At 40.1% G+C, this 27045-nt stretch overlaps 1 protein-coding gene and 1 long non-coding RNA gene across 8 annotated transcripts in view; one reads left to right on the forward strand and one right to left on the reverse strand.

Moving 5' to 3' along the window:
• The window catches only part of DCN (decorin), a 31504-nt gene extending 12625 nt beyond the window's left edge, over positions 1-18879 (forward strand). The window contains exons 3-8 of the mRNA XM_079993469.1: positions 577-689; positions 11662-11875; positions 12504-12617; positions 14508-14601; positions 15800-15938; positions 17441-18879. Coding sequence (XP_079849595.1) covers positions 577-689; positions 11662-11875; positions 12504-12617; positions 14508-14601; positions 15800-15938; positions 17441-17635 — 869 coding nt within the window. The 3' untranslated portion in view covers positions 17636-18879. The remainder of the gene's footprint in view (positions 1-576; positions 690-11661; positions 11876-12503; positions 12618-14507; positions 14602-15799; positions 15939-17440) is intronic.
• LOC307225574 overlaps positions 1-27045 on the reverse strand; it is a 196414-nt gene that overhangs the window by 136054 nt on the left and 33315 nt on the right. The window lies entirely within an intron of this gene.

Below are 27045 nucleotides of genomic sequence, written 5' to 3' on the forward strand. Positions count from 1 at the left end.
GAGGGAACTGGCTATTATCAAAGACAGAATGCTGAGGTAGATGAACCACTTGTCCACTTCAGAGTAGCAGTTGTTATCAATCTTTTCAATTTTTAGGTAGTGAAAGCTTGAAATCAGTTGCTCTCTTCAATAATGAAGATATAAGTAACTACTGACCCTCTTTAACACATCTTTATGCTTTTGTATATTGTGACGGTGACCAGCTTGGATGGCTTTAAAAGAAGAATAGATAAATTCAAAGAGGATCCCTCGGCCGGAAAGCGAGATGAGCATCACATCCCATAGTCGCCTTTGACTGGACTTAATCATTCAGGGTTAACCATTTAACCTTATAAGTGGCTACTAGTCATAATGGCTATATTCTCCCTCCACTGTTGGAGACCATATGCCTCTGAATACGAGTTACTAGGAATCACAAGTATGGACTGTTGCATTCAGATCCTACTTGTGGGCTTACTATAAGCATCTAGTTGGCCACTATAAGAACAGGATGTTGGTCTACCTGGACCTTTGGTCTGATCCAGCAGGACTTTTATCTTGTTCTTATTAATTGCTATTTTTAAAATCCCATTACAGGTCTGGATCAAGTTCCAAAGGATCTCCCTCCAGATACGACTCTACTGGACCTACAGAACAATAAAATTACTGAAATAAAAGATGGAGATTTCAAGAACTTGAAGGATCTTCATGTAAGTTGCAGTGAAATACACATTACATGTTAGTCACATGTTTGATCAGTTCCAGTAGGTTCAGAGACTGACCTGGAATAATATCTACCTTGCTGTTGGTACTATATAAATATTTTGCATATAAACATATAAAGGTTATGTACTAAGTCACTATTGCTACTGTAATTGTGGGTTATAGTCAATTTAGTATTACTCAGAGTAGATCTATTGACATTAATGAGCGGGAATAAGCTAGGTGCATTCATTACAATGGGTTCAGGTCTGGTCATGGCCCTGAAACTGCCTTGGCTACCCTGGTTCATGACATTTATCAGAAGAGAGATGGGTGGATGTGACCCTGCTCTTTCTCCTCTCAGTGCTTTTTCCTATTGGTGGCCAGAGTATCCTTCTGGAGCATATCAGAGGGATAGGGGAATTGTGCTTCACAACAACAAGAATACTGCTACTAATAATGGTTTACATTTCTACTCACTGACCCCTAGTGGATAAATCATTTCCTGTCCCTCATCTCCCCTGTAAAGCCTAACAAGAAATTTAGATGTTCTAAACTTAAAGGATATATCTCTCGCAACATCAGACAGCAAACAACAGGTATTTGCAAGAGACAACCTTCCTTTCTGCGATCTTAGCAATGGGTGGATGCAATTGTTTCTGAAATCGATTTAGTAGTAGGATGTGGAGTGATAGCCTGCCCTGGATGGGATTATACTGTCCTGGAAGGATTGGGTTGGCAGGTCCTGGTTTCTACATGGTCACTGGAGTGCTCAGGTGGCCTCAGTGGCTAAGGGTAAAGGTAAAGGTACCCCTGCCCGTACGGGCCAGTCGTGACCGACTCTAGGGTTGTGTGCTCATCTCACTCAAGAGGCAAAGACACTTCCGGGTTACGTGGCCAGCGTGACGAGGCTGCACTGGTGAGCCAGCACCAGCGCCGCACACGGAAATGCCGTTTACCTTCCCACTATAAAGCGGTACCTATTTATCTACTTGCACTTAGGGGTGCTTTCGAACTGCTAGGTGGGCAGGAGCTGGGACCGAATGACGGGAGCTCACCCCGCCGCGGGGATTCGAACCGCCGACCTTACGATCAGCAAGTCCTAGGCACTGAGGTTTTACCCACAGCGCCACCCGCGTCCCTCAGTGGCTAGGAGTGCCCAAATGAAAAACAACACCAATATATCTGAATACACAGCAGAAGTTTGGTTATTTTCCTGGTTCCTCAACTACCATTGAAAACATCTAATGGTACCTATTAGAACTGCTGCAGGAAACACCAGTGTGAAATAACTGTATATGCAATGCATGCACCTGAGAAATAAGGTTGTTCTATGTTTCCCAGACACATGTACATGCATATTTTACTTCCAGACTTAATGAGTTTCTTACAACAAAATCAACATGCAGTACTGCCCATAGCAGGCCTGTTTTAATATTTCAGTTGTCCCTATAGTTTGGACAAAGTTGTCATCCACAGGACAGATGGTAAGAGTGTGGACAAATTATACCCACCAGCTGTGCAATAATTTAAAACCAAGCTGAATATCTCAATTTTGAGATATTCGGAAACACATCAAAATTAATACCAAATGGGGATTTGTATGAAAGGATTAAAAATGAGTGAACCCCTAAGGAGTTCTGTGGAATCATTTTGGATAGTATGTGAATTGCTGTCTGTGGATATAGAAGGATGAAGAGAGAACCTGGTTTACATGGCTGCACAAAGGACGCAAGGTGCTAGTCATATCATAGAATCATATGATTCTATGATTGGCACCTGTTGATTTCTACAGAAGCTGTTGCCTACACAGAATAGATGAAGTCTCTACTGATACTGCCTGATGGATCTGGGTTGAGGTGAGCTTATAGGAACCCTTATGCCTACAAGCCTTTGTAGAGTTGCTACACTCAAACACTGTGTTAGTACTGCCCAGGAGCAGCAGTGGCCTCTGTGGAGGCTGCATTCTTCATAGGAAGAGGCACGTGAAGAGCAGAAACAAAATAGAGGACACCTGCAGCAGGCCACAGCATGTACAAAGGCCTTTACGCTTTGAGGTGGGCTGATTGTGGCTCATAGTGCTTGGGACAGACCTTTGTCTGAAGGTCTGCTTGGAAGGCAGAGGGATCAAGGCATATGGTGAAACTAGCAAGAAATCCTGTGGCTTTACTTCTCCATCCTCAGCATAGGAAAACCCAGCAAACATGATTAAAACATGATTAAAAATGTACTATCCATTATATTAAAACTGGTTAGTATATTTGTGGCTGCTTTTGAGCTAGATTCAGAGCAGAATAATCCCTCAATTCAGTATGTTTTGACTGTTCAGACTGAGTGTTTCTTATTGTTTAGACTGCTGACTTCTCTTCCTCATCGCCCTGGTTTCCAGAGTTACAACCAACTATGCACTCTTATTGGGAGTAGGGACACAGTTGTACTGAGCAGGATTAATTTCCAAGTTAATCATATGTTGGACTGAGCCACAGGAGTCGGCATGCACAGGACAGTCAGGGAGAAGCATATGGAGTGAGATAAGGGCAGGCACGTGACTGGTTGCTTTACCTGTAGCTTAGCAGCTAACTGAGAAATGAAGAATAGGCAATATTTTTTGAAATGTTGTGCTGGCCTTAGGTAACAGTAACATCTTTAGGGGATCATATAGTTCTGTTTCCTTCCAGGGACTCAATATTGTGACTAAAAGGCCACTGCCTCCACCAACACAGCTTAATGGAAAGGGGGGGGGCCTCCAAAAACATTATAAATGACTTAATTATGCAAAAGGAAGTAATGGATCCAAAAAAAACCAAAACATTTGGACAGATTTGGCACAAATTCCATGCAAGACTGAACTCAAGATGACTCAAACAATCACAATTGCAAAATACAAAATCCCAGAGAGATTTCACCAAGACTAGTCATATAAACTATTGGGAGAACATTTGTGTGAAGAGAATTCCTTCATGCAGAACTGTAACTGTCACTGTTTTCTTTTCTTTTTGAGCTCACCCAGACTCCTGGAGAATTTTACCGTGCCCCAGGATTATTAGATGTTTGTGTGGTTGCCTAGCAGTAACATATGGGCTACATCCCTGTTTTCCCATTCCAGTTTAATTTTTAGTACTCTAATTGCCATGAGCATGTCTAGCAGCCTTGGTCCAGGCAAATCCCTCCTCTCAAGTTTTCCCACCTGGCTTCTTTGCTATATGTTCTCCTTAGGATAGGAGGAGTTTGTGTTTGATAGCCAGCTAAATCTGGAACTATTTACTTGGTATGCTAGCAGCCAAAGTGCTACATGTGTTTCTGCCGTAAGTTCACCTCTCACCAGAATCCACTGTCAAATAAGTGAAGTAATGCTAAAGGCAAGAGTGGCTCTGGGTGTTTTTCTACTCATTCACATTGGGTTAATATTCTGAGGGTGGGGTTTATTTGCGGCTTGCTTCTGAAAATGCAATTTCTTGTATTTATTGGTTGGTGCTTATTATGCTTGACGTGTTTATTCTGTGAACTTCCTTTTGAGTGGTTTTACTAACCACTAGAAGATTGTTACTATTTCTTAAACAAATTACTAACCATCAAGGTATGGAATTCCCATAAAAAGGTAAAGGGACCCCTAACCGTTAAGTCCAGTCGTGGACGACTCTGGGGTTGCGGCGCTCATCTCGCTTTACTAGCCGAGGGAGCCGGCGTTTGTCCACAGACAGCTTCCGGGTCATGTGGCCAGCATGGCTAAGCCGCTTCTGGCGAACCAGAGCAGCACACTGAAACACCGTTTACCTTTCTGCCAGAGTGGTCACCTTAATTTAAAGCAGTGGGAAGGGAAGGAAAAGTTGTATTTATCATCAATTCATCCACCTAATGACTAGGTTCAGCAGTGATGAGAGGGTGTGAGTTGGAGGGGATATTATTGGGTTGTTTTTATTTTGGGGAGTTTTTATTTTGTGTTGTCAGGGTTATTGGGTTGTGAACTGCCCTGAGACCTGCAGGTATACAAATTCAATAAATAATAGTAATAATAAAGTAAAGGTGTTTGGGACCATTTGGATAGGTGAGCGACCAGTCAACTAAGTATGTGGCACAAGATTAGCTTGCTGACTGGAAGAGCAATCCACACCCCATTTAAATCAGGCTTTGGGGTCTAGGGTGCTTAGACTGGGTAGAGGTGTCCCTCTGCCTGACCCTCACTATCTTTGCATACTGAATGATGCCAAGAATAGTCCACTGATGTGTAGCACCACTTTCCACCCACTGAACATATGGGTGACAGCAGTGGGATCCGCACCAGTGGCAGACAACAGAAAGCCCTGAAATAAGTCATTGCAGGGTGGAGGGCTGATTTGGCAAAGGATGTTGGATTCCAAGCTGGCGCCACTGCTGGCTCTGATCTAGGCCCGATCACTGCATCAGCTCCAGGCTGACCCAGCAACGTGCCTGATGCCACCTTCACCTTGTACTGGTGGCCCTGCAGCTCTCTAAGTCCCTAATCTAGTTGCTGACCCCTGGCAACAAAAAGTGCTCTGAAGCTCCTACTGCATGCAGGGGAAGGGTGTGTGTTATTTTTAAGCAGCTTCTGTTTGTGGTGGTGTATAAACATATATAGAACATTATCAACAATGTTCAGAGATTCGTATTAAAATGGACTGGACATTTATATCTCAGTGGTAGTCCTTGTAGCTCTGAGTTGAAGAGAAAAATATGTCCACAGCTAAATGAACAGTAAATGTTTTTGGGAGAGGCTTTCTGCTAGCACTGCTGAACTTTGAGTGACCTCTTCCTCTCAGAGATCTGGCCACTCCTGACTAGTATACAAAATTAAAACCATGCACATCTATCATATACACAGTGGAGCCATCTGCAAAACATACCTCCTGTTTTACTGACAATGAACAGGAAATCAAATACACTAGAGAGAAAATATACAACACATGAACTGTTCAAAATAATAGTTTCTCCTCTTTCTGCTTTTTCTTCATGTTTTCCCTCCCTGCAGCTGTTTATATATTTTCTGATCTTTGCAAATGTTCAGCTTTTCCTCCTGCACGTTTTAAAGATAGCTGGCATAAGTTTAATTATGAAAGGATTTAGAATGGCTAGAAATCAAAACAGAGAGTTGAACCATCTGTTTTTCCATTCTTACAAGTAAGATAATGCATTCAGTGAGCAAATATGCTCTACAGCTGTGTTCCACTGATCAAAATAACAAGGGAACATTATTCCTGAATAATTATTGCTTTCCAAACATCTCAAAGCACTTTCCAAATGTAAATATATTTAATCTCATATTTTTGTGAGAGTCTGAAGAGGAAACAGGTACACAAGAAGTAAGGTTCACATAACATAGTAGGGCCAGATGACTGCTACTGTAGTCCAGTGATTTAGGCTCTGGTGACTATATGGCAGTGAGCAAATCAATCTCTGCCTCAGTTTACTTGCTGCATATGAAGTGAATGCAATTTATATACTACATTATATTGTGGTTGTAGTGGTGTGTCAATAAGGAAGGGGACAGAGAACAGATGAAAGATTAACCCTGTCACCTCCCTGTAGTTATTTAATAGGTTGGTCACCTAGCTATGGAGTGAGTGTGTGTGTGTGTGTGTGTGTGTGTGTGTGTGTTTGTGTGGAAGAGAGCACTCCATTTAAAAAATATCTCTTTGAAGCTCACTTTCTGATCTCCTACTAGTTCTACCCATTCATTTCAGAAGATCAACTTCCCCTCTACCTCACAGATGTCTGGCTACTGCCACCAGCCTCCTTTCAGAGACTGAGGGAGAACAGAACAGTGAAATCAAAGTTCCTGTTCAGGAGCTTACTCAGGAAGATGCCTACCTTTTGTAACTAGAAAGAAGCAGGTGTGGGATCTGGAATGGACTTCCTTGGGGACCAGGGAGGAGAAGGGATCATGAGTAAAAATATTTTCCTGGACTAACAATGGTGTGCAGTTTTGACTGTACAGTATGATGGCAAAGGAGGGGGCAATAACTGCTAAAAATAAAAGTGTTGGGGTTAAGGACTGCATGAAAGCCATGCCATTTGCCCTGGATCCATAGGGACAAACAATGTAATACATTGAATGTGTGATCCTATTTAAGGCCTGTTGGTAGTGTATTTTTTTAATAGCAGCTATGGGTGGGATCCAGTCAGAATCAGGTCTACAGCATGCATGAAGAGAAGTCAATAGCTTTTCTCTCTCATCAAACAGCATTGATACTACAGCACATAGAGAGTTAAACCCTCCATAATCAGACCCCTTGCACCTTTAAAAAGAGAATATTGTTGGCTTCAGGTACTGTCTCTCTCTAGGCCTCCGGTTGGCCACTGTGAGAACAGGATGCTGGACTAGGTGGGGTTTTGGGCTGATCCTGCGGGGTTCTTCTTAATAATGACCTTACATTTAAAGCAATGTGTAGTTTGTTCCTAAGTATTTGAGAAGACTGTATAAAAGCTATAGTTGTTCAGTGATGGAGGAAGCCTGCTCTTCACATTTTCAAAGGCACTTTAGATATTAAGACACAGACCAGATATTTAAAACATATTCCTAGTCTGAGTTCAAGTAGACACAAATTGTGAGCAAGGAACACTTTTTTTGGTTCTACACACAAGAAATTTATGTGAGAATCTGAGGGGCTTGAATTTTGAGGTTTTTTGAGTGACTCAGACATAGCATCAATTCGGAACTTGTGCAAGATGAATAGTTGTGACAACACAGAATGTATGTGCTGAGCCTTAAATCTAGAAAACCAAAGTACTTTGTTTCATTATGAAAAAACTGGTTAGTCCTGTATGAGCTATATAAATCCAATTCTGAGCCAACTCTGACAATCATGGGAATTCTGATTAGGACGTGTACATTTATGTTTACGTGTGTGTGTGTGTGTGTGTGTGTGTGTGTGTTACAAGATCTGCTCATTTATGTTCACAGAACCATCACTCCTGGGAGTTTCAGTGGAAATAATTTTATGTCACAGAGGTTATTGCAATGGACCTGATTACTCTGCAAAACATTGCTTTGCTTATTTGCAGAAAATTAGTAAACACTAACAAAACCAGTTCCAATGACCATAAGGTTTATTTACACAAAATGGCAGGTAATGAGTAAAATGGCTTTGTAGCTTGAATAGCTGGCAAAGAAATACAGAAAGATGGTCAGTTGTTATGAGTCACAGTCTACCCAAACCCATGTTCCCTGAACCATAAGCTTAAATTGTTCCTATTACAGAGATGGAGCTTAAAGAATACCTTACATGGAATATAGATGGGAACCAGGCACAATATAGATGGAGGCCTAAATGCACCAGGGGGGAAAGCTTGAATGTCAATGACTAGAACTGGACTAGTGTGAGAATTCAGGGAGAACATGACTGAAGAAATAAGGAAGACAGGAGAATAATAAATGAATGAGATGTAAATAGCTGTTGCAAGCAAAGGAGATATAAATGGTTTTCTAATTTTCACTATTGCCTTTATGTGCACAATCACAACCAAGATTCCTGACAGATGCTTGCATGTCAATGTGCGTTATGGAAGTTCCCAATGGTCAGGCACACTTGGATTAATTATTATGTCTTCTGTGACAGACTTGATAATCTAATCAACCCTTAGGCTTCCCTTTAGGCAGATATCACCCTGGCTAATGAGAAACCCTCCCCAAAATAGAAAAATAAAATATGTTTCTTTTTGTAATGATACTTCCTCCTGCAAAGGTCCTAACTAATGTAAAACAGAAAAACAAGTACAGCTGAAAAATAAGAAGTTGTGGAGAGGAAATAAGGATAGCTATCTAGCTAAAGGTGAGGCGGTTTAGTTCCCACAATCATCTATAGGGTTGGAGTGTCTTGAAAAAGAGTGATATGAAGCAGCTTCCTGGAAGTTTCCAAAAAAATGGATCAGGGCAGTGATCTCCTGTGCAGAAAGCTGAACTAAGAAGGGACTGAGAGATGCCCACATAGGCAAAAATCTCATCGATTGGCATTAGCTTTAACCCAAAGGGTGATCTTTCTAAAGACAGGGCTGGACAGAAGGAGGACTAATTGTTAATTAATTTAAGTACTGAGTCTTTACAGTCAATATATGTTTCCTGCTGCATGGTGACAAGGATGTCATAACTCTCAGACAAGTGACTGAGACATCCCTTGTGGAGAAATATGATGATTCCCAGGAAATGTAAATGTAGGTTTAATTCAATTAATGGAAGAAGGTTCTTGTTGGAGGCAACCTCAACTTCTGTCCAGAGTTAAATAACTATAGATATAGTAGACATTGAGAGGGAGAGGCTATTAAGGCTTGCATTTACATGATCCTTTATGCATTTTCTTAAGCACAGATAACTTTTCTGTACAGCAGCTACTATGGAGAGGATACAGTACTTGGAGGAAACTACTGGGGCATCCCCCAGTACTTAGTTTGTACCACTGTGACTTCGTCAGATTCCTTGCAGTGACACTGCAGTCATTTCTCAGAGCAAAGCCAAAGTAAACTCATATTTTCAGAGTATGCACTAGGTTCCAGTTGAACAGCTGGAGAGTTAAAGGCCCCCTTCCCCATGTCACAGTCCTAAACATGAAGGCCAAATCACATTACGGTGGATGCTCAGGTTGCAAACGTGATCCGTGAGGACTTCCGGGTTGGCGCCATCGATTAATGGCGGATTCCCTCCGAGCTCCGGAGGGAATCGGCTCTGCAGAGACTGGGTCTTGCCGCTGCGGCGAAGCGGGGACCCTTAAAATCACAGGTGCGGAAGCCTGTGAGCATAGTGACTTGGTGGGCACCATTTGCGCCCCCCCAAACTGCGAAGGAGCCTTTTTAAAGGCTCCGGAACGGGGACGGGGTGCGGCGCGGTGCTGAGAGTACTCCTTCCTGCGGAGTGAAGCCGCAAGCCATTATCGGAGAGCGCTGACTTTTTCCTTGGAACAATCGGACTCTAAAACATCAACCCGTGAGTAATGCGGAAATTCGAACTTTAAAGAAAAATTTGTTGGATCAGTAACAAGCGGGGAAGGGTTAAAAAGGAAGTCCACCCCCCCTCTTTGTAAACAATTGAAAGCAAAGGACCTGTTAGCTAAGGTCGAGAGAACTTTTGATTTCTTTTTAGTAAAAGATTTTAACTTCACGGTTTTGACATTACAAGAATTTTTACTGGAGGATAAAAGATCAATTTTGGGAGCTGAAGTTTCACCCCCCCCCCGGACCCGGGAGCGTCCCGCAAGAGAGCCTGTTGATGAAATACTGAAGAGTTTGACAGCTGTCAAGTTAGCTGTCAAGACGGGAAAAGAGAACCTTGTTTTTGTTGCTTCTGCTGGTTACATTGATTATAATCTGTTGAAAATAAGGAAGAGCGGATACAAAATAACTTGACTTTTGGACTTGAGCTGAAAGAAATATTAAGGAACTAAAATCCCCCTAGAGGGGTTTAGTGACATTACAGGAATGGCTGGAGGAGGGAAAATCCAAGCTGAATTAAACAGAACATTTGTTCTCTTGGGAAAGTTACAAGGTCAAATCGATGTTTTGGCTACAAACGTTACAACTCTGGACTTAACAGTAAATAACATTGTTGAATCTAATAAGGATTTGAAACAGGAAGCCCATTCAACCGAACAAATAGAGAAAATTGAGAGCTTTGACAATATGGAGCAGGAGACATATGTTGCTCCTGAAGAAAAGGAAGGAGGAGTGGAAAATTTACAGATGCTAAAGGAGAGTTGCAATTTGAAGCCTGACATGATGACAAAAAAAGGAAAATAAAAATTTGATGTGGAAAGCCTGGCCTGAATTGGAGAGTGGAGCACTGAGAGATCTCCTTATGTGGAGATCTGAAGACCGAAGGATTATAAATTTGATTAAGGTGGAAGCTGGAGCTTGGGGGTCATCTGGACTTGAAAGGAGTACAAAACAAGATTTGAAGTACCCCATAGGCTTTACTATTAAATATGGAGGTCTGGCTGGTAGAAACATGGATCCTGTTGGGCCGGAGCCTCTTCGAGATCTGGAGTTTAACATCAAGGACTATCAAAAAGACCGGCAGAGAGGAACTGAAAGAGAATTGAAAGCCTCGGACGTGAGATCTCCAGGCTAAACAGTATATTGAGACTGATGGATTTTTGTTGGGGACTGAAACCGGGAAAAGGGTGGGTGGAGTTTGGGAATCCAAAGGGTATATAAATATAGTTTGTTTTGTTCTTAATTTGCTTTGTTATTGGTATGGAAATTGGGAAAGTCGTGGAAGGGAAATTTTGGTCGATTTTAGGAAAAACGTTTAAGAAAAAATAATGAGGTATAAATATTGATGTGTAAATTTGGACAGGTTAAAATTGGTTTTTAAAACGGTTTAAACTAAATGAAAATAAGGTTTGTAAATATAAATTGAGGAAATGGAAGAAAGAAAGAAAAAAGTAAAATAATAACAGGTTAGAATAAATTATTAAGTCAAAATGGAGAAATAAGTTAAGGACTTGCTGAACTAATAACTTAAATTGGAATACAAGAAGGGGAGGTGTGAGGAGGTCTGAGAAACAAGTTAAAAGAAAATAAGTATTTGAATTTTTATGTGTTTTTAATTGTTTTTAAGTTTTGGTTTTTTGTATTTTTGTTATTTTTTGTTTAACTTTTGTTTTTGATTTTATATGTATTTTGAAAACACCAATAAATATTTTTTTTAAAAAAGCAAACGTGATCCGTGAGGGATGCACGTTCGCAACCCACAGCGTTCGCAACCCGCAGCGGCGCGTCTACGCATGCACAGGTTGTGATTTGGCACTCCTGAGCATAGTGTGATTTAGCACTTCTGCGCATGCGCGACCTCTGAAACCTGGAAATAACCCAAAGCGTCTGTAACCTGAGGTATGACTGTACAAACTTGTAGGACATAGAGAATTAACATTCTAATGGACGTTTGTATCTTTAGTGGATACTTGTATCTTCCTTTAACAGTATGCCCATGTGTGGCATTAACAAAGTTCTATTTTATTGTTTCTTGCTTTACAGGCATTGATCCTTGTTAACAACAAAATCAGCAAAATCAGCCCGGGAGCTTTTGCTCCACTCAAGAAACTGGAGAGACTTTACCTTTCCAAAAACAATTTGAAGGAACTTCCAGAAAGCATGCCTAAAAGCTTGCAGGAGCTACGAGCACATGAAAATGAAATAAACAAACTAAGGAAAGCCGTCTTCAATGGACTAAGTAATATGATTGTCGTAGGTATGCATCACTGCTTACAGATAGAGTCCATGATAAGATTTTATCAGATGAAAGATGGTAAAATTCAAAGTCAGTAAAATTTGACAGAATCCAGACTAAGAAATTTCTTAATTTTATTATTGATGTAAACACTTCCAAGGGGGGGATGTAACAGTGGGTGGTTGAATGTGAAAAAGTGAAGTGTAATTGGGCGTATCAAGTGTTTTGGTTCATCCTGTTTTTGCTAAAGTACTTTTCATGTAACAGTTGGGCATTATAAAGGAGGGTGTAACTGAGAGAAATCAAAAGGAAGAGTTGAAGTAAACATTTGTCTCATAGTGTTCAGCTAGGCTGTTAAAATCTCCAGCTTCCAATTTTTTATGGAATGAAATTTTCACAACATGCTGCAACCCAGAAAATATAATCAAGTAAAAGAAAACTCCTGTGAATTTACCAGCTGAATGTTATCACTTCTTATAAAGAACCTTTACAGAGGTATCACAACACTAAATGTGATTTTTATTTTAAAAGTAAGGCTGGAATTATTTCACAAAGTACGGTGCAGCCAATTTAACACAATTAGAGAAGAATTAAGGAGGGAGGGGTATTAATCTGTTGGTTAAGAATTGTCAATGTTGCTTATTTTTAGAACTGGGTACCAATCCATTAAAAAGCTCAGGTGTAGAAAATGGATGCTTTCAAGGGATGAAGAGACTCTCTTACATCCGTATTTCAGATACCAATATAACAACTGTCCCTAAAGGTAAGCACACTACTTGGGAAACTGAGGCTGTGTACAGCATCACTGCCAAAATATTATGAAGAACTTTATTTTATATTTTTATCTTAAATTGTGTAAATTGTAAAAAATATTTAAAAATTGTTGAATGCAAATAATGCATCACATGCAGAATATTACTTTACTTTTAGAATACAGTAACAAAAGACACTCAGGTTTAAATGGAAAGTATTTATATCGTACTTTTCTGTGTATAGGCTCAACAACTCTACTCCTCCCCCCAAAATCTCAACAACTTAGGGCCATCCTCCCCCCAAAAAGCTCCACAACTGTGGGTCATTTTCTTAAATTGGAGTCCCCAAAATTAGGGGGCGTCCTATACATGGGGCCGTGTTATACACGGAAAAGTACGCTACGTGGTATCAAATATGCATTTATCATTCCCACTTAGGAGGGTGGACTTTCCCACAGAGAAGCAGAGAATAGTAATATAAAGTATGTATATACTTATGCTTTATTTAAACTTGTGAGATTAATTCCATCATTCTGCATGGTCAGTCTTTATTATATCCCATTTACATTCTGCTTTTAAGATTTAGGAATGATTTTAGGAATATGTGTACAATCACAAGCATGGGTGAACCACTGACCAACAGTACTGTTTCACAAACTTGGGTCACCAGCTGTTTTTGGACTACAACTCCCATCATTGCTAGCTAGCAAGACCAGTGGTCAGGGATGATGGGAATTGTAGTCCAAAAACAGCTGGAAACCCAAGTTTGGGAAACACTGCTCTGCACATTGCATAGGCTGGACATGAAGAGAGACAGAGTCAATGCTGAACTGATTGGAGTAAATAAGGAATTTATGTTGTGTGAATTCCAGTGTGAACTGACCTGATCTGCTCCTCATGAACTGCAGATCATAGTATAATTATCCTTCGGATTTTCTCTTCAACTTTTGCAGTACAGTTCTTGACTCAAAAACTGAACAAGATGCTTTACCATAATATGTAATAATTAAATATATATTCATATATTACCGGTTTTTTTTGCTCTATAAGACTCACTTTTTCCCTCCTAAAAAGTAAGGGGAAATGTGTGTGCATCTTATGGGGCTAATGCAGGCTGCACAGCTATCCCAAAAGCCAGAACAGCAAGAGGGATTGCTGCTTTCACTGCGCAGCGATCGCTCTTGCTGTTCTGGCTTCTGAGATGCTGAATATTTTTTTTCTTGTTTTGCTCCTCCAAAAACTAGGTGCGTCTTGTGGTCTGGTGCGTCTTATAGAGCGAAAAATACGGTAATTGGTGGTTTTTTTAAAAAAAAAAAAATCACATAAACATAGAAACAGGATGGAACACGTGCAATTGCAACATATTATAATGATAGTGATCCATCCATATCTTGTACCACTCTATCTTTCATTTATAAATCAACTAATTAGCAGTCTGTCTATCTATCTGGAAACCACATTGTCACATTCTAGCAAAACCAAAAAGAAAGAGTCTAAAAAGTAGCTAAAAAGCTTGATAAACAAGGCAGCTAGGACCTTCTTGGGCAGCGAGCAAGTTCAGATTCCTTCATAATGAACCTGGGGTTGCCATATTTCAAAAAGTAAAAACTAGGACACTCTGAAATCCTGGATGTATGGCAGCCCTAAATGAACCAGAAAGTGCACATTTACTTCTTTCCATATAAGTGAATGTCTGCAGTTTACTTCTAAGGGTGGAGGGAGGGTTGCACTTGGGAACTGTGTTATAGTAAAGGCCAAACATGCTTCATCACCCCTGAAATGACTTGGATGGGCTCACACCAACCACTGACTCCCACAGGAGCTTTGTGTGCAATGTGTTTTTGTATACAGTCTACCTTCCATGGGTCTTTACAACACACGTTCTCCATCTTTTATTGCAGGTCTTCCCACATCTCTGACAGAACTTCACCTTGATGGCAACAAAATCAACAAAGTTGATGCAGACAGTCTAAAAGGACTAACCAATTTGGCTAAGTAATTATTATTTTATAAAAATGCCCAGCATTATGCAAAACTGGTAGCCTAAACCTTCCTCAACAGCCACAGCTCACTGCATCTGTTAACAAGTTTCAGGCTGTTTAGAGTTGGATCATTCCAAGCACTTTGGCAAGAAAAGAAGCCGTTACTGAAAATGTATTGAATTTTACATTAGCTAGTTTTCTAGCTTTAAATTGTTTCATCTTTCTGTGTTTAATAGTCTTCAAGGTAGGCTAAAAATATACTAAATGAACAATTTTCATATACTAATGTAGTTTGCCCTACCTTCGTTGAGTAAATGTCTAATATGAGACTTGAATACATATTTCCTGGAGTTGTATACATGCTACCACAAAAACAAAGCTGTAAAGAACCAGTTCTTAAAAATTACATCTATATTGCTGGGTTCTCCCAATTTCCACAAATAAGTCTATTTTTTTTATGCTGCACTACACAGGTATCTCTAGCTGCAGCAGTATGTATAGAGATATTGCAATCTTATCTGGTACTAAAATCTAACTTTAAAATAATATGGTACTAAGGACGTGGGTGGCGCTGTGGGTTAAACCACTGAGCCTAGGGCTTGCCACTCAGAAGGTCGGCAGTTTGAATCCCAGTAATGCGGTGAGCTCCCGGTGCTCAGTCCCTGCTCCTGCCAACCTAGCAGTTCAAAAGCACATCAAAGTGGAAGTAGATAAATAGGTACTGCTCCAGCGGGAAGGTAAATGGCATTTCCATGCGCTGCTCTGGTTCGCCAGAAGCGGCTTAGTCATGATGGCCACATGACCTGGAAGCTGTACGCCGGCTCCCTTGGCCAGTAAAGTGAAATGAGCGCCGCAACCCGAGAGTCGTCCACAACTGGACCTAACGGTCAGGGGTCCCTTTACCTTTACCCAGTTATTAATTTGATATATTGTGCACATAGTGATAATTGTATGATGTGAAATTAGCTTCGTAACAAGCCTATGTAGGCACAATACATGACTACAACTGGCCATGTGCAATAGAATTAAATGTAACTATAGTACATGTTTTTTAGTATAGCAACTTGTGCACTATTTTCCTGTTTTTGTGGCATGGCTAGAGAATACAGATAATAACTTACAAGGTGTTTAATGTGTGATGAATCTACAGAAACAATTATCTATGAGAACAGTTATTTCACTACAGCTTGCACAATATTTTTCTCTTGCAGGCTTGGTCTCAGTTTCAATAACATTGCTAGCCTGGATAATGGCTCTCTAGCTAACGTGCCACATTTGAGAGAATTACATTTAGACCACAATGAGCTTGCCAAAGTACCTCCTGGGCTTGGAGAACACAAATATGTACAGGTAAAGTATACCATAAGACTGAGATATACAACATTTCTAATTATTGTATATCTCACAGGCAACATAGGACTGGCAGTAGTACCTACATCTAATAAAGATGTTGGAAAATCTAATAGAGCAGTAAACTGCATTTCCTCCATTCACTAACTAATACATAAATGCTTAGCTGTAATATATCATTCTGATGAACTGCCTTTTTAATTATATGAAGTAATGGTGCATGTAGGGATGTAACAATTGGTCTGAATGCCATTATCCAACAACCTTTCTGAAAGTTATAGTAACCTTCCTGACGTTAACACAGGATAGTCAGCGTCTGCTAGCTACCTGGGTGGGACACCACCCAGGAACCTGATGTTTGCTATTTGCACTTCCATCATAGGAATAAAAGCATATATAAATTAATAAATAACAGATAACATAAGACTAGTTTAATTACCAGGTGGACAAAAAACCATTTTCATTTATGTTTTTCCACCCACTTTGCTTAGCTACTGATCTTGTGATAATATCTGCATTACAAGGTATCTTATTTTCATTTGTTGTAAAACAATATCAATAGTCTTTTTGTAATCCAGTGGCTCCAGGGGGGAAAAGCAGGGACTGCAGCAGACAAGCAGAGATTGGCCACATTATTCTCAGTGTCACTCACTGTTCCACATGTGTAACAGAGAGCATTCCTCAACAGTGATAAATTGGGGTTGTTCAAGTCTACAGCCCTACTCTGGTGCTATTGTAATTGTGCTTAAACCATGGGGGCAGGGGGATGCTGACATTCCCGAACTGAGTGGGAAGGTCTGAAGAAAGTTTTTAAGCAGGTTTGGTTGAACACACTTAAAAGTTTTCCTGCAATAACAACATCTGCAATATCAGTGTTCCCAGTCACAAAGAAGCTTCTAAGTGCATGCAATCAAAGGAAAAGTTGGGAGAATGGGGCTGGGACATATGCCCCTCACAACCCAATTGTGTAAGCACAATAACTCCTGCATAGGACTTATATATGTTTTGGAAATGTATATTAGAGGATCAAAAGAGCTTCTGCCTTCTGGTCTTCCTGTAGTATCACAAGGATGGCAACAAATATATGGAGATGTCAACACAATGCAGGGACATAGCTGTCAACCTTCCCCTTTTTTGCGGGAAATTCCCTTATTCCAGCGCCGTTACCCACTGCTTCCCACTGCTATCCCAGATTGTTAGATATCCCGTAGACTGTCCCCGGGACAGGTGAGGCTGCTGATCCCTTATTTTCAAATCTGAAAGTTGACAGCTATGTGCAGGGAACTTTAGTGTGTTGCCCGGTGGGCAGAGTGAAGTATTAATAATGAGTGGGAGCAAGTTTCTTCTACTCTGGTTACAGTGATTGCTCAAGGGATGATTTTTAAAAAGTGATTTTGGCTTAAGTATGTGGAAATCAATGTAAGAAATGATGATAAATGACCCATGTTAGGTTTCTGCAACACAATAGCCTGTCTCACTTCTACAATGTTTCTACTTTCCAGGTGGTCTACCTTCACAACAATAAAATTGCTGCCGTTGGTCCCAATGATTTTTGTCCCCCTGGATACAACACCAAAAAGGCTTCTTATTCAGGAGTGAGTCTGTTTAGCAACCCTGTGCAGTACTGGGAAATCCAGCCATCCTCCTTCCGCTGTATCTATGAACGATCTGTAATACAACTTGGAAATTACAAATAGATGCACAAATGCATTTCTGCTAGAAATACCTGTTGCCTGTTAAAATGTTTGCTAACATTAAAGCCAAATACTGGAAACTTACCTGCAGAGTGGATATCATTATGTATGTAAAAAAAAAGCAAAAACCTAATAGATCATTCCAAGACAAAATTGCTGAATTTACTATATTTTACTTCCTTGCCAGCATGTGGTGTATTTCTGTGGTCTCTATTGATTAGCTGAGCGCAACAGATTTCAGTATTCCACTGTGCATGAGATTTGGGGTAAATATTTGTCATGCTTTTCACAATTAGAAATTATATAGATGGTGGTATTTACAACAACACAAAGGGATTACTTGGAGGAAAAGGAAATGAAACTTCCAATATATATATATTATTCTTGGTGTGGGGCAGGAATAGTCAACTGAAGACTCAACCAAACTCCATAGGAATAAAGCCTGAATGTAGGTACCAGTGTGCTTACATAACATAAGCAATATTAAAATGTTGCTTTTGTTAGCATTCTTGGTTAAAATACTCTCTTAATATATTCAAATTTTCATTTATAAATATCCTAAATATAATTCTAAGCAAGATTAGGAAACATCTGCTGCACAAAATACATGATTATTGTATCCCTGGATGCTGCTATTTCTGGACTACAACAGCTAACTTGTAGAGGAGCAATTTGTTTCTCCTTGCTCTCATTACCACTTCTCTGTGTCATAATCCACCAAACAATATACCCATATGATTTCCATTCATCTGAGCATCTGCAGTAACCCACTCAAGGGGATATATGCAGTGAAACTGCAGGCATGTGTAAATTTAAGCAGGCATAAGCCCACAACGTTAATTCATTGCTCTTAAATACAACAATGCACTTTCATCTTTTCACTGCATTTGAGTTTCAACAACCTTTTAAAATAGAATGTAGAGAGATATGCAGACTTCCTTTTCAGCAGTATCTAGAATTACATCTGAGAATATATAACTGGCCAGAACTTGGTGAGCAGATTTAGAAGTCTTCTCTTTTAAAAGTCATCTGAAACCAAACCTTCTACATTCATCTCTATAACTGGCTTCAGTTAGTGGCAAGTATACCAAAATAAGGATGTATATTTCTGGGATCACTGTCTTCAAAGTTAACTATATATCTTTCCACATGTCAAAGAAAAGTTTGGATACCTCTTAATTGTCTAAAATACAATATTTTCAATGTATGTATGTTTTTATATTAAACAGTACTGGCAAACTCCAAAACCTTGTTGTGTGTTATATAGCTTCTCACGTACAAAACAATGTCAGAATAGCTTCAGAAAACTAATAGCTATTATAAAAAGCAACAGTTAAAGTTAACATGGGTTATCTTAATTGTTTTTACATATATCTTTTCAAAGACATATGAATATATTTTTTCTGAAGAGAAAATCTTAAGAAAAAATGTTCACCTCTAGTTATTAATAAGATACTAAAACACATTTGGAGAAGAAAAGAGGAATTCACCTTTATGAGAGAAGTAAAAAATTGGGAGGGTTATGTTTCCATAAACTATTTTCTTTTTATCGTATTAACCACAGTTTGGCCATATGAGAAGGTTTTGCATTTAAGAGGTAAGAGATTTTCCTTGATTTCCATTATCCCCCTCATAAAAGTAAAATAGTATTTCAGTATGGTATATAATACAATTCAAAACTTTACAAATAAATAAATAAAGCTGAAAGGATATCCAAAATATATCTCTTCACTAAGGCTCCTGCTAGAAAATTGAAAAGAGTCTCAGCCCTTCTAGTGAAACATTCAACATGTTGACAACAACTGTGAATTTATTTAATATTTTGCACCAACCACCAGAAAACTCACCCTGTGGCCACATTTCTTATCATCCCTGCTCTTGGCTTCCCTGATAAAAATGCTTTAGATACCTTAGGGAATTTACTGAGCTAATGGAGCATACAGATTATCTGTATAGAGCTATACAGAGCTTACCAGATAAATGTTTTGGGACATCAGCTGAGGGTAAAACAAGATGAGTCAACAGAAAACTCTTCTTTTGGTATAAAGCAACAGAGGTGGCGAGATGGGGAAAATAATCATTTCCCTTGGGATATTTTCTCAATGAAGATTGGTACCTCAGACTTCTATTCGCCTTATTAGAAAACAGGCCAAGAATAGGATAGCAGTATACTGTACTTGTTTCACGTTGTTACCAACTACCGGTATTCTTGTGGAACAGATTGCACAACAAGAATCAGCTGCTGCCTCTGCTAGTGCAACTGCTGTGTAGGATTCTGTTGTTGTGTACCTTTAAACTCTGTCAGAGAATGTTGGATACGGCCTTGACAGAAGTGCTTTTTCACAATATATTTAAATTATGGATCTTACTACCACAGATTTGGTGTGTTTAAAAGGGTATTAGACAAATACATGGAAGAGAAGGTTATCAATGGCTACTAGCCATGCTGGTTTCAAATTCATGGGCTCCGAGCTTCTGAACACCAGTTGCTGGGAATGAGTGTTGTTCCACTAATATCATGAAGAAGGCTATTCCAGAAAGTAACAAATAAACTCTTAACAACTCAAAATTTCTTCAGTTTCTATTATAGCAAATGAAATTTTGACTCTTTATACTAGAATAATTAATATCATGATGGAAATTGGTTGTTTTTGTTTGCAATTGTAATTTAGGTGCAAATCCACAGTACTATGATTGATTGATTGATTGATTGATTTAAATAGCATTAAGGTGTGTGGGGGAGAACAGCAGAAAAGTCACTTTGTGGTTCTGTTGCAACAGCAAAAAGCTGAGATCTTTGAGGGGGTAAAGGGTTTTCTGAGGTAATTTTGAAAAAATGGAGGGTTGGCAGATCCCTTCCTACCTGGAGTACAATAGGTAAGGGTAAAGGACCCCTGGACAGTTACATCCAGTCAAAGGTCACTATGGGGTGCAGTGCTCATCTTGCTTTTCATGCCAAGGGAGCTGGTGTTTGTCCACAGACAGCTTTCCAGGTCATTTGGCCAGCATGACTAAACCACTAATGGCACGTGGAGGACTGTGCTGAGTGCCAGAGTACACAGAAACAGGCAGTGGTACCTATTTATCTACTTGCACTGGTGTGCTTTCAAACTGATAGGTTGGCAGAAGCTGGGACAAAGCAATGGGAGCTCACCCCATTGCGGGGATTCAAATTGCCAACCTTCCAATTGGCAAGCCCAAGAGGCTCTGGGGTTTAAACCAAAGTGCCACCCGCGTCCCTACCTGGAGTATACTGATATAAAGCAACATGCCAAAATCTAATGTAATTCATGCAAATTTAGCAACTGCTTTTTAAAAGGAAAGGAAAAGAAAACAATTTTCTTGAAGAAATGCAATCAGATCTTGAGTTAGCAGAAAAAGTTGATGAAAACAGAAAGAACTATAAACATAGACACAAAGCATGTTTAACTGTTAAAATAATGTAACAAGGTCTGAACAGTAATGGTGAATGGAAATCTGGGTAAGGCTTAGAGTTGGGAGTTTTGGAGAAACAGGTGGGATATGGGTAAGCTAAAGGGACCCCTTAGGTCCAGTCGCTGACGACTCTGGGGTTGCGGTGCTCATCTCACAGGCTCATCTCTGAGGGAGCCGGCGTACAGCTTCCGGGTCATGTGACCAGCATGACTTAGCCGCTTCTGCTGAACCAGAGCAGCGCACGGAAACGCCGTTTACCTTCCGCTGGAGCCGTACCTATTTATCTACTTGCACTTTGATGTGCTTTCGAACTGCTAGGTTGACAGGAGCAAGGACCGAGCAACAGGAGCTCACCCCGTCACGGGGATTCGAACCGCCGACCTTCTGATCGGCAAGTGCTAGGTTCTGTGGTTTTACCCACAGCACCACCAGTGTCCCATGGGTAAGGTAGAACTGAGGATATCCAAGGGGTGTGTGTGTGTGTGTGTGTGTGTGTATAAGAGAGAGAGAGAGAGAGAGAGAGAGAGAGAGAGAGAGAGAGAGAGAGAGATGGAAACAATAATAAAACAAACAAATGAGGCCATTGGACGAGGAGAGCCCTTCCCTCTGTCTCTTACTTCTGGGCACCCTTATCCTGTAAGAAGGCCAGGCAGTTAACTGCTTACACTGTGTCCCAGCAGCCTCTAGTGATCAAATGTTTTTCTTGCATTCACCATGAACGATGGAATAGATAGATGTGTCTTAAAATAATGAACATTATCATGTTCCACGTTCATACATTCATGATTGTACAGTTACCACAAAATGTGTGCCCGCCCCCCCCCGCCCCCGGAATTGGAAGAAGTCCTGGATGTTTCACACTTCAGATAATTTTAATTCACTACCTTGCTGTTTTCACCAAATGCACCAACATTTAAAATGAGAGTTCCTTCAGAAGAAAGGAAATATACTGCTCACATGTATCCAAATTTGGACGATTTGAATGATACAACTGGCTCATTTTTCTCCTTCAATTCCTTACATGTATATTAAGACGTGAAAAGAGAAAAACAGCACAGGGTAAGCAGGCAACTAACCTTTGCTCAGAGCACAACCATTGAAACTAGTGGACCTAATGTAGTCATGTTTATCCATTTCAATGGGTCTACTCTGAATAAAACAGCAGACTACCACCTATTGTCATGCAAATTGGACATTTTAATTTCCTTACTTTCTTAATGTTCTGTAATAGGACCTAGGAGACAAAAAGAAATACATTGAAGAACTTAAAGGGAGTAGATGGCGATAAAATGGATCATTATACTTGCATACTTTACATTTACATTTCTAAATAATAAATAATTTAGTAATAGTAGTAGTAGTAGTACCCTGCCCATCTGGCTGGGTTTCCCCTAAAGCAGGCAAATTAAACAAAGACTTGTGTTCTAACTAGGTGCTGGATATTGGGGAAGGGGTATTCTGAAGGAAATCCTCCAGTTCTGGAGTCATCAAACTGGTTTGGGAATTAGAATGTGATCTACCTGGTTAAATCATATTAAACACCTATATACCATACCTAGATAATTGTATCACAAAAATTATTTTCTAAATCTTGCCTGTGACTTGGAAAATTATTTTGTTAAGTGTCAGTGATTTTAGTGAAAAGCAAGTACAGTATATGCAAGTATTTATTTCTAAAACTCTTCTTCCTGCATATCAGATTTTGCATATCAGATTTTGAAGGAAATGTCTTTTAATCATTAATTTTATAAGTGAGAAATACACTGTTCCAAAATTGTTGCAGGATTCAAAACCAAATGAGAAATGAGCTAAAAGCCTCATCGACAGATTCTTCTGATACTCACAGGTAAAAAAGTAGAGGTAAAGGACCCCTGGATGGTTAAGTCCAGTCAAAGGTGACTATGGGGTGTGGCACTCATCTCACTTCAGGCCGATGAAGCCGGCGTTTGTCTGCAGACAGCTTTCCAGATCATGTGGTCAGCATGACTAAACCACTTCTGGCGCAACAAAGGACCATGATGGAAGCCAGAGTGAGTGGAAACACCTTTTACCTTCCTGCCACAGTGGTACCTATTTATCTACTTGCACTGGTTTGCTTTCGAACTGTTAGGTTGGCAGAAGCTGAGCCAAAGCAATGTGAGCTCACCACCATTACGCAGATTCAAACCACCGACCTTCCAATCGGCAATCTCAAGAGGCTCAGTAGACCAAAGCACCACCCATGTCCCTGATACTTACAGACTGCTCTTACATGGAAGCCCTCCCGCACTGATCATGTGATAAAAATAAGATGTCTGCCTCTCCTCATTGCTTCAATTTACCCTATACCACTTTTATTCTCTGAAGTTGAAGATATGAAATTGTATTCTCTAAGCATCTTTTACTTTCTCTACATGACTGTTCATAATGAATTGTTGTTGTTGTTGTTGTTTAGTCGTGTCCGACACTTCGTGACCACATGGACCAGAGCACGCCAGGCACTTCTGTCTTCCACTGCCTCCCACAGTTTAGTCATAATGAATAAATAAGGGTTAAATGGTTTTTGACAAACTAATATATGCCATCTGAAATCCAGATCCCTTTTTGTTGGTAAAAAACAGTTAATGGAGCCAAGAACCACATGGCACAACCCATAGTTTCACATACAGTAAATTCACCTCTGACACATGCTTCACTCTATTTGAATCTGCCACAGATCTTACCAGACCCTCTTCTGCATATGCAACTCTAAGCGTGCAGATTTCCCTCATATGCGGGATTAACTGGATCCGCCCCTAATCTTTTTGCCCTTTTCACATTCAAAATATATCTCTCTTCCTGCTCTTTTGAAGCTTTCTGCACACAATTTTTCTCAACAAATGAATCAGAAAACCTGTTTCTGTAAACATTGTGAAATTAGACATTAATAAAGAGAGGGAAGAAATGGGATAACATTAGGGAGTTTTAGACATTTTCAAGAAAGAAGCAATGCAATGAGTAATTCTGAATTCCCATAAAAAAGATACAGGGATCAGATTAATACTCTTGTGGTCTGTTAATAGGTTGTACTAGGAGTACCACTTTGTAAATCTCCAAAGCTGCCATTTCCTTTTTAGGAATAAGAAACATGTCCAAGAGTACCACAACTTCTCTAACGCTTATATTATGTACTCTAATACTTTCCATTTGAAATGCAAGTAAAGTGTGGCTATCAGACAAGCAAAATGACAGTCTGGGAACATTCCCATTAAAAATAATGAATGCCTTGCACGATTGGAGGCAGATTGTTTTTCATGGAACATTTATATGATTCAGTATGATGTTAAAGTTCTAAATGGGTAAAAAGTTTTTTAAATATGAAGAGTTATGAGCAGTATTTAAGGTTTCAATATATTTAGGGAACAGGCAAATGATGTGAGATATCACGGAGGATGGGGGGTTAACACCGTTCAGAATTGGCAGTGAAGCTCCTTGAAAACCGTCCAGTGCAGAAGATGGTCTAATACCTGCATGCCAATGACTGCAGAACAATTTATGGAATAAACTGATAAATTTCACACAGTACACTGAAGCTTTTTGTAGATATGTTTTATTTGCTCATTCAAGTAAGCAACCCAACATCTGATCCCAGGATTTATCCTTCATTTCTCAATGATTTAGCAAGGAAATGGAAATGTGTAGCCTAAACTTGAAGACAGAAGTACATTCCTTCCACTAAAATTGTAAAGAAGAGAAGAGAAAATAATTCATCTCTCCTGCTAGCTCATTTCTTATATGCTGGGGAGGTCCTGAGGAAGAAGATAGAGCGGATGGTGTGATGCTGCATTCTGTTGAGCTTGCTAGACAGCATGAAAAGGGAAGGAGGAAGAAACCAACACAACATGGAAGGCATCCTCTTTTTCAAACACTGCTCAGCAGTAGCAGCTGGCAGTAGCAGCTGGTTAAGTGTACCTGCCCTCCCTGACTCATTACCATCACCCAGTACTACATGTGAGTGACCACTAATAGGAAAGCTGACACCCAAAAGCAAGCCATTCATCCTTCATTAACAGTAACATAATTTATTTTAGAATGCCTATCCCACTGCAGTTATTCTCTATACGTTCAGACACTACTCAAGATATCATTGCCCAAATTAGCAGAAAGGATCACGAGGAGTGGGTGGTGCTCTTCTCCATTTTTTGGGTGTCAGATGCCATTTTGAAGCAAGACTTTGGTAAGACTTCACCCAAGGAGATACTGTTGCATATAGTTCTGATATAGTTGCTTCTCTATACTTTTCCTTATGGCAACAATACAAAAAAAGTGTTTTTGATGCCCAAATAGTGGGAGGATGTGTGGGCAAAGGAAGCATGTGGGGAGGAAGAGAATCAAGGGGGAGGGACCAATGATTTGTGGGGTTCTGTGAGGCAGCTGAGGAGCCTGCAACACCCCCAGAGTGAGTTGTATCTTTGGGATCCTCTCTGAGCACCCCAATCCGCTGTCTCCATGCTCAAGGAGGTGGTGGGAGCAGCTGAAACTGCTGTTGATGAATAGCTTTCAGATGCTTGTGTAATCCATGTTAGACAAGGGGGTTTAAGAAAGCAGGTGGGCAGGGCCATAGTGTTGCTCCAGCTGTTGAAGATGGAGCACAGGTCTGCTGGTAAGTTGCCTAACCAGGTACCTTGGTTCTCGAACAGAATGCATTCCAGGGGTGCGTTCAACTCCTAGAACCGTTCGAAAACAAAGGCATGGCTTCCGATTGGCTGCAGGAATGTCCTGCAGCCAATCAGAAGCCGCGCTGGATGTTCAGCTTCAGAAAATCGTTTGAAAAGTGGAACACTCACTTCTGGTTTTTGATTGTTCAGGAGCCAATACGTACGAGTTCCAAGGTATTCAGCAACCAAGATACAACTATAGTTAGCGGGGAGTGCTGTGTATATCACTTGCACTTTATGAGCTGATGCAATTAAGTGCTTTGTCATTGAAGAACCCAAAATCCAGTTGCTCATTCTCATTGTTCTAGGTATGATCAGGACACTGACTCAAGATAGTTGGTTGAATGTGTCGGTTTCTGATTGGTTAAATGAAGAAGAATCCATTGGATTCCTAGATCCAAACATGAGGCAGAATACTCAGCAGTAAGAGAGATCCCCAGCAGAGGTTTTAAAACACAAAACATGCAGCAAAGTGAAGCATAAGAATATATGCTAATAGACCTTTTAAATATCCTGTTTTAAGTCATTTGTAGCACTTTTGCTTTCTACAGTTTGGTAAGTAAAAATGGTTGTTATTTACAGACTTTCTAAAGGTCAGATTCATGGGCAGAAAAATTGGGTTACAAAATATGGTAAGAAGTTTCGTAACACTCGGTCTGAGCTTGGAGCAATCAAGTTGAAGTGCCCTTTCTAGTTGGTTCACATGGTGGAATAGAACAAACAGAGGAAAGAAAGTGAACAAATAAATTTCCTACCTGTTCATCACCGGAGGAAAGGGGGCGCAACCTAGCTGAGTCCAGTAAAACAGCTTACTCTGTGGTTTTAACCCCTTCATGCATTAACTGGAGCTGAGCATGCTGGTTAATATGATGCTGAATTTCCCACAAACCCCTTCTCAGGCAAATATAAACAATTGCATGCAACATTAATAAACCACCCAGAATCTTGGCTTGAAGGTTCTCACAACTGTCTCTTCGGAGTGGCTTGGTGATAATGTTAGCTGTCATCTCTTTGCTTTGACAATATGCCAACTCAACAAGTCCATCTTGTATTACCTCACACAAATAGTGGTATTTTACCCCAGTGTGTTTGATTCTTGGAAAAATAAAATCTCACTTTGAGATACTAATTTCAAACAGCTTTGGTTCTCCTAAATCAGGCATGGCCAAACTTGGCCCACCAGATGTTTTGGAACTACAATTCCCATCATCCCTTATCACTGGTCCTGTTAGCTAGGGATGATGGAAATTGTAGTCCCAAAACAGCTGGAGGGCCAAGTTAGGTTATGCCTGTCCTAAATTA

This window comes from Podarcis cretensis, assembly GCF_951804945.1.
Source record: "Podarcis cretensis genome assembly, chromosome: 10".
Taxonomy (NCBI): Eukaryota; Metazoa; Chordata; class Lepidosauria; order Squamata; family Lacertidae; genus Podarcis; species Podarcis cretensis.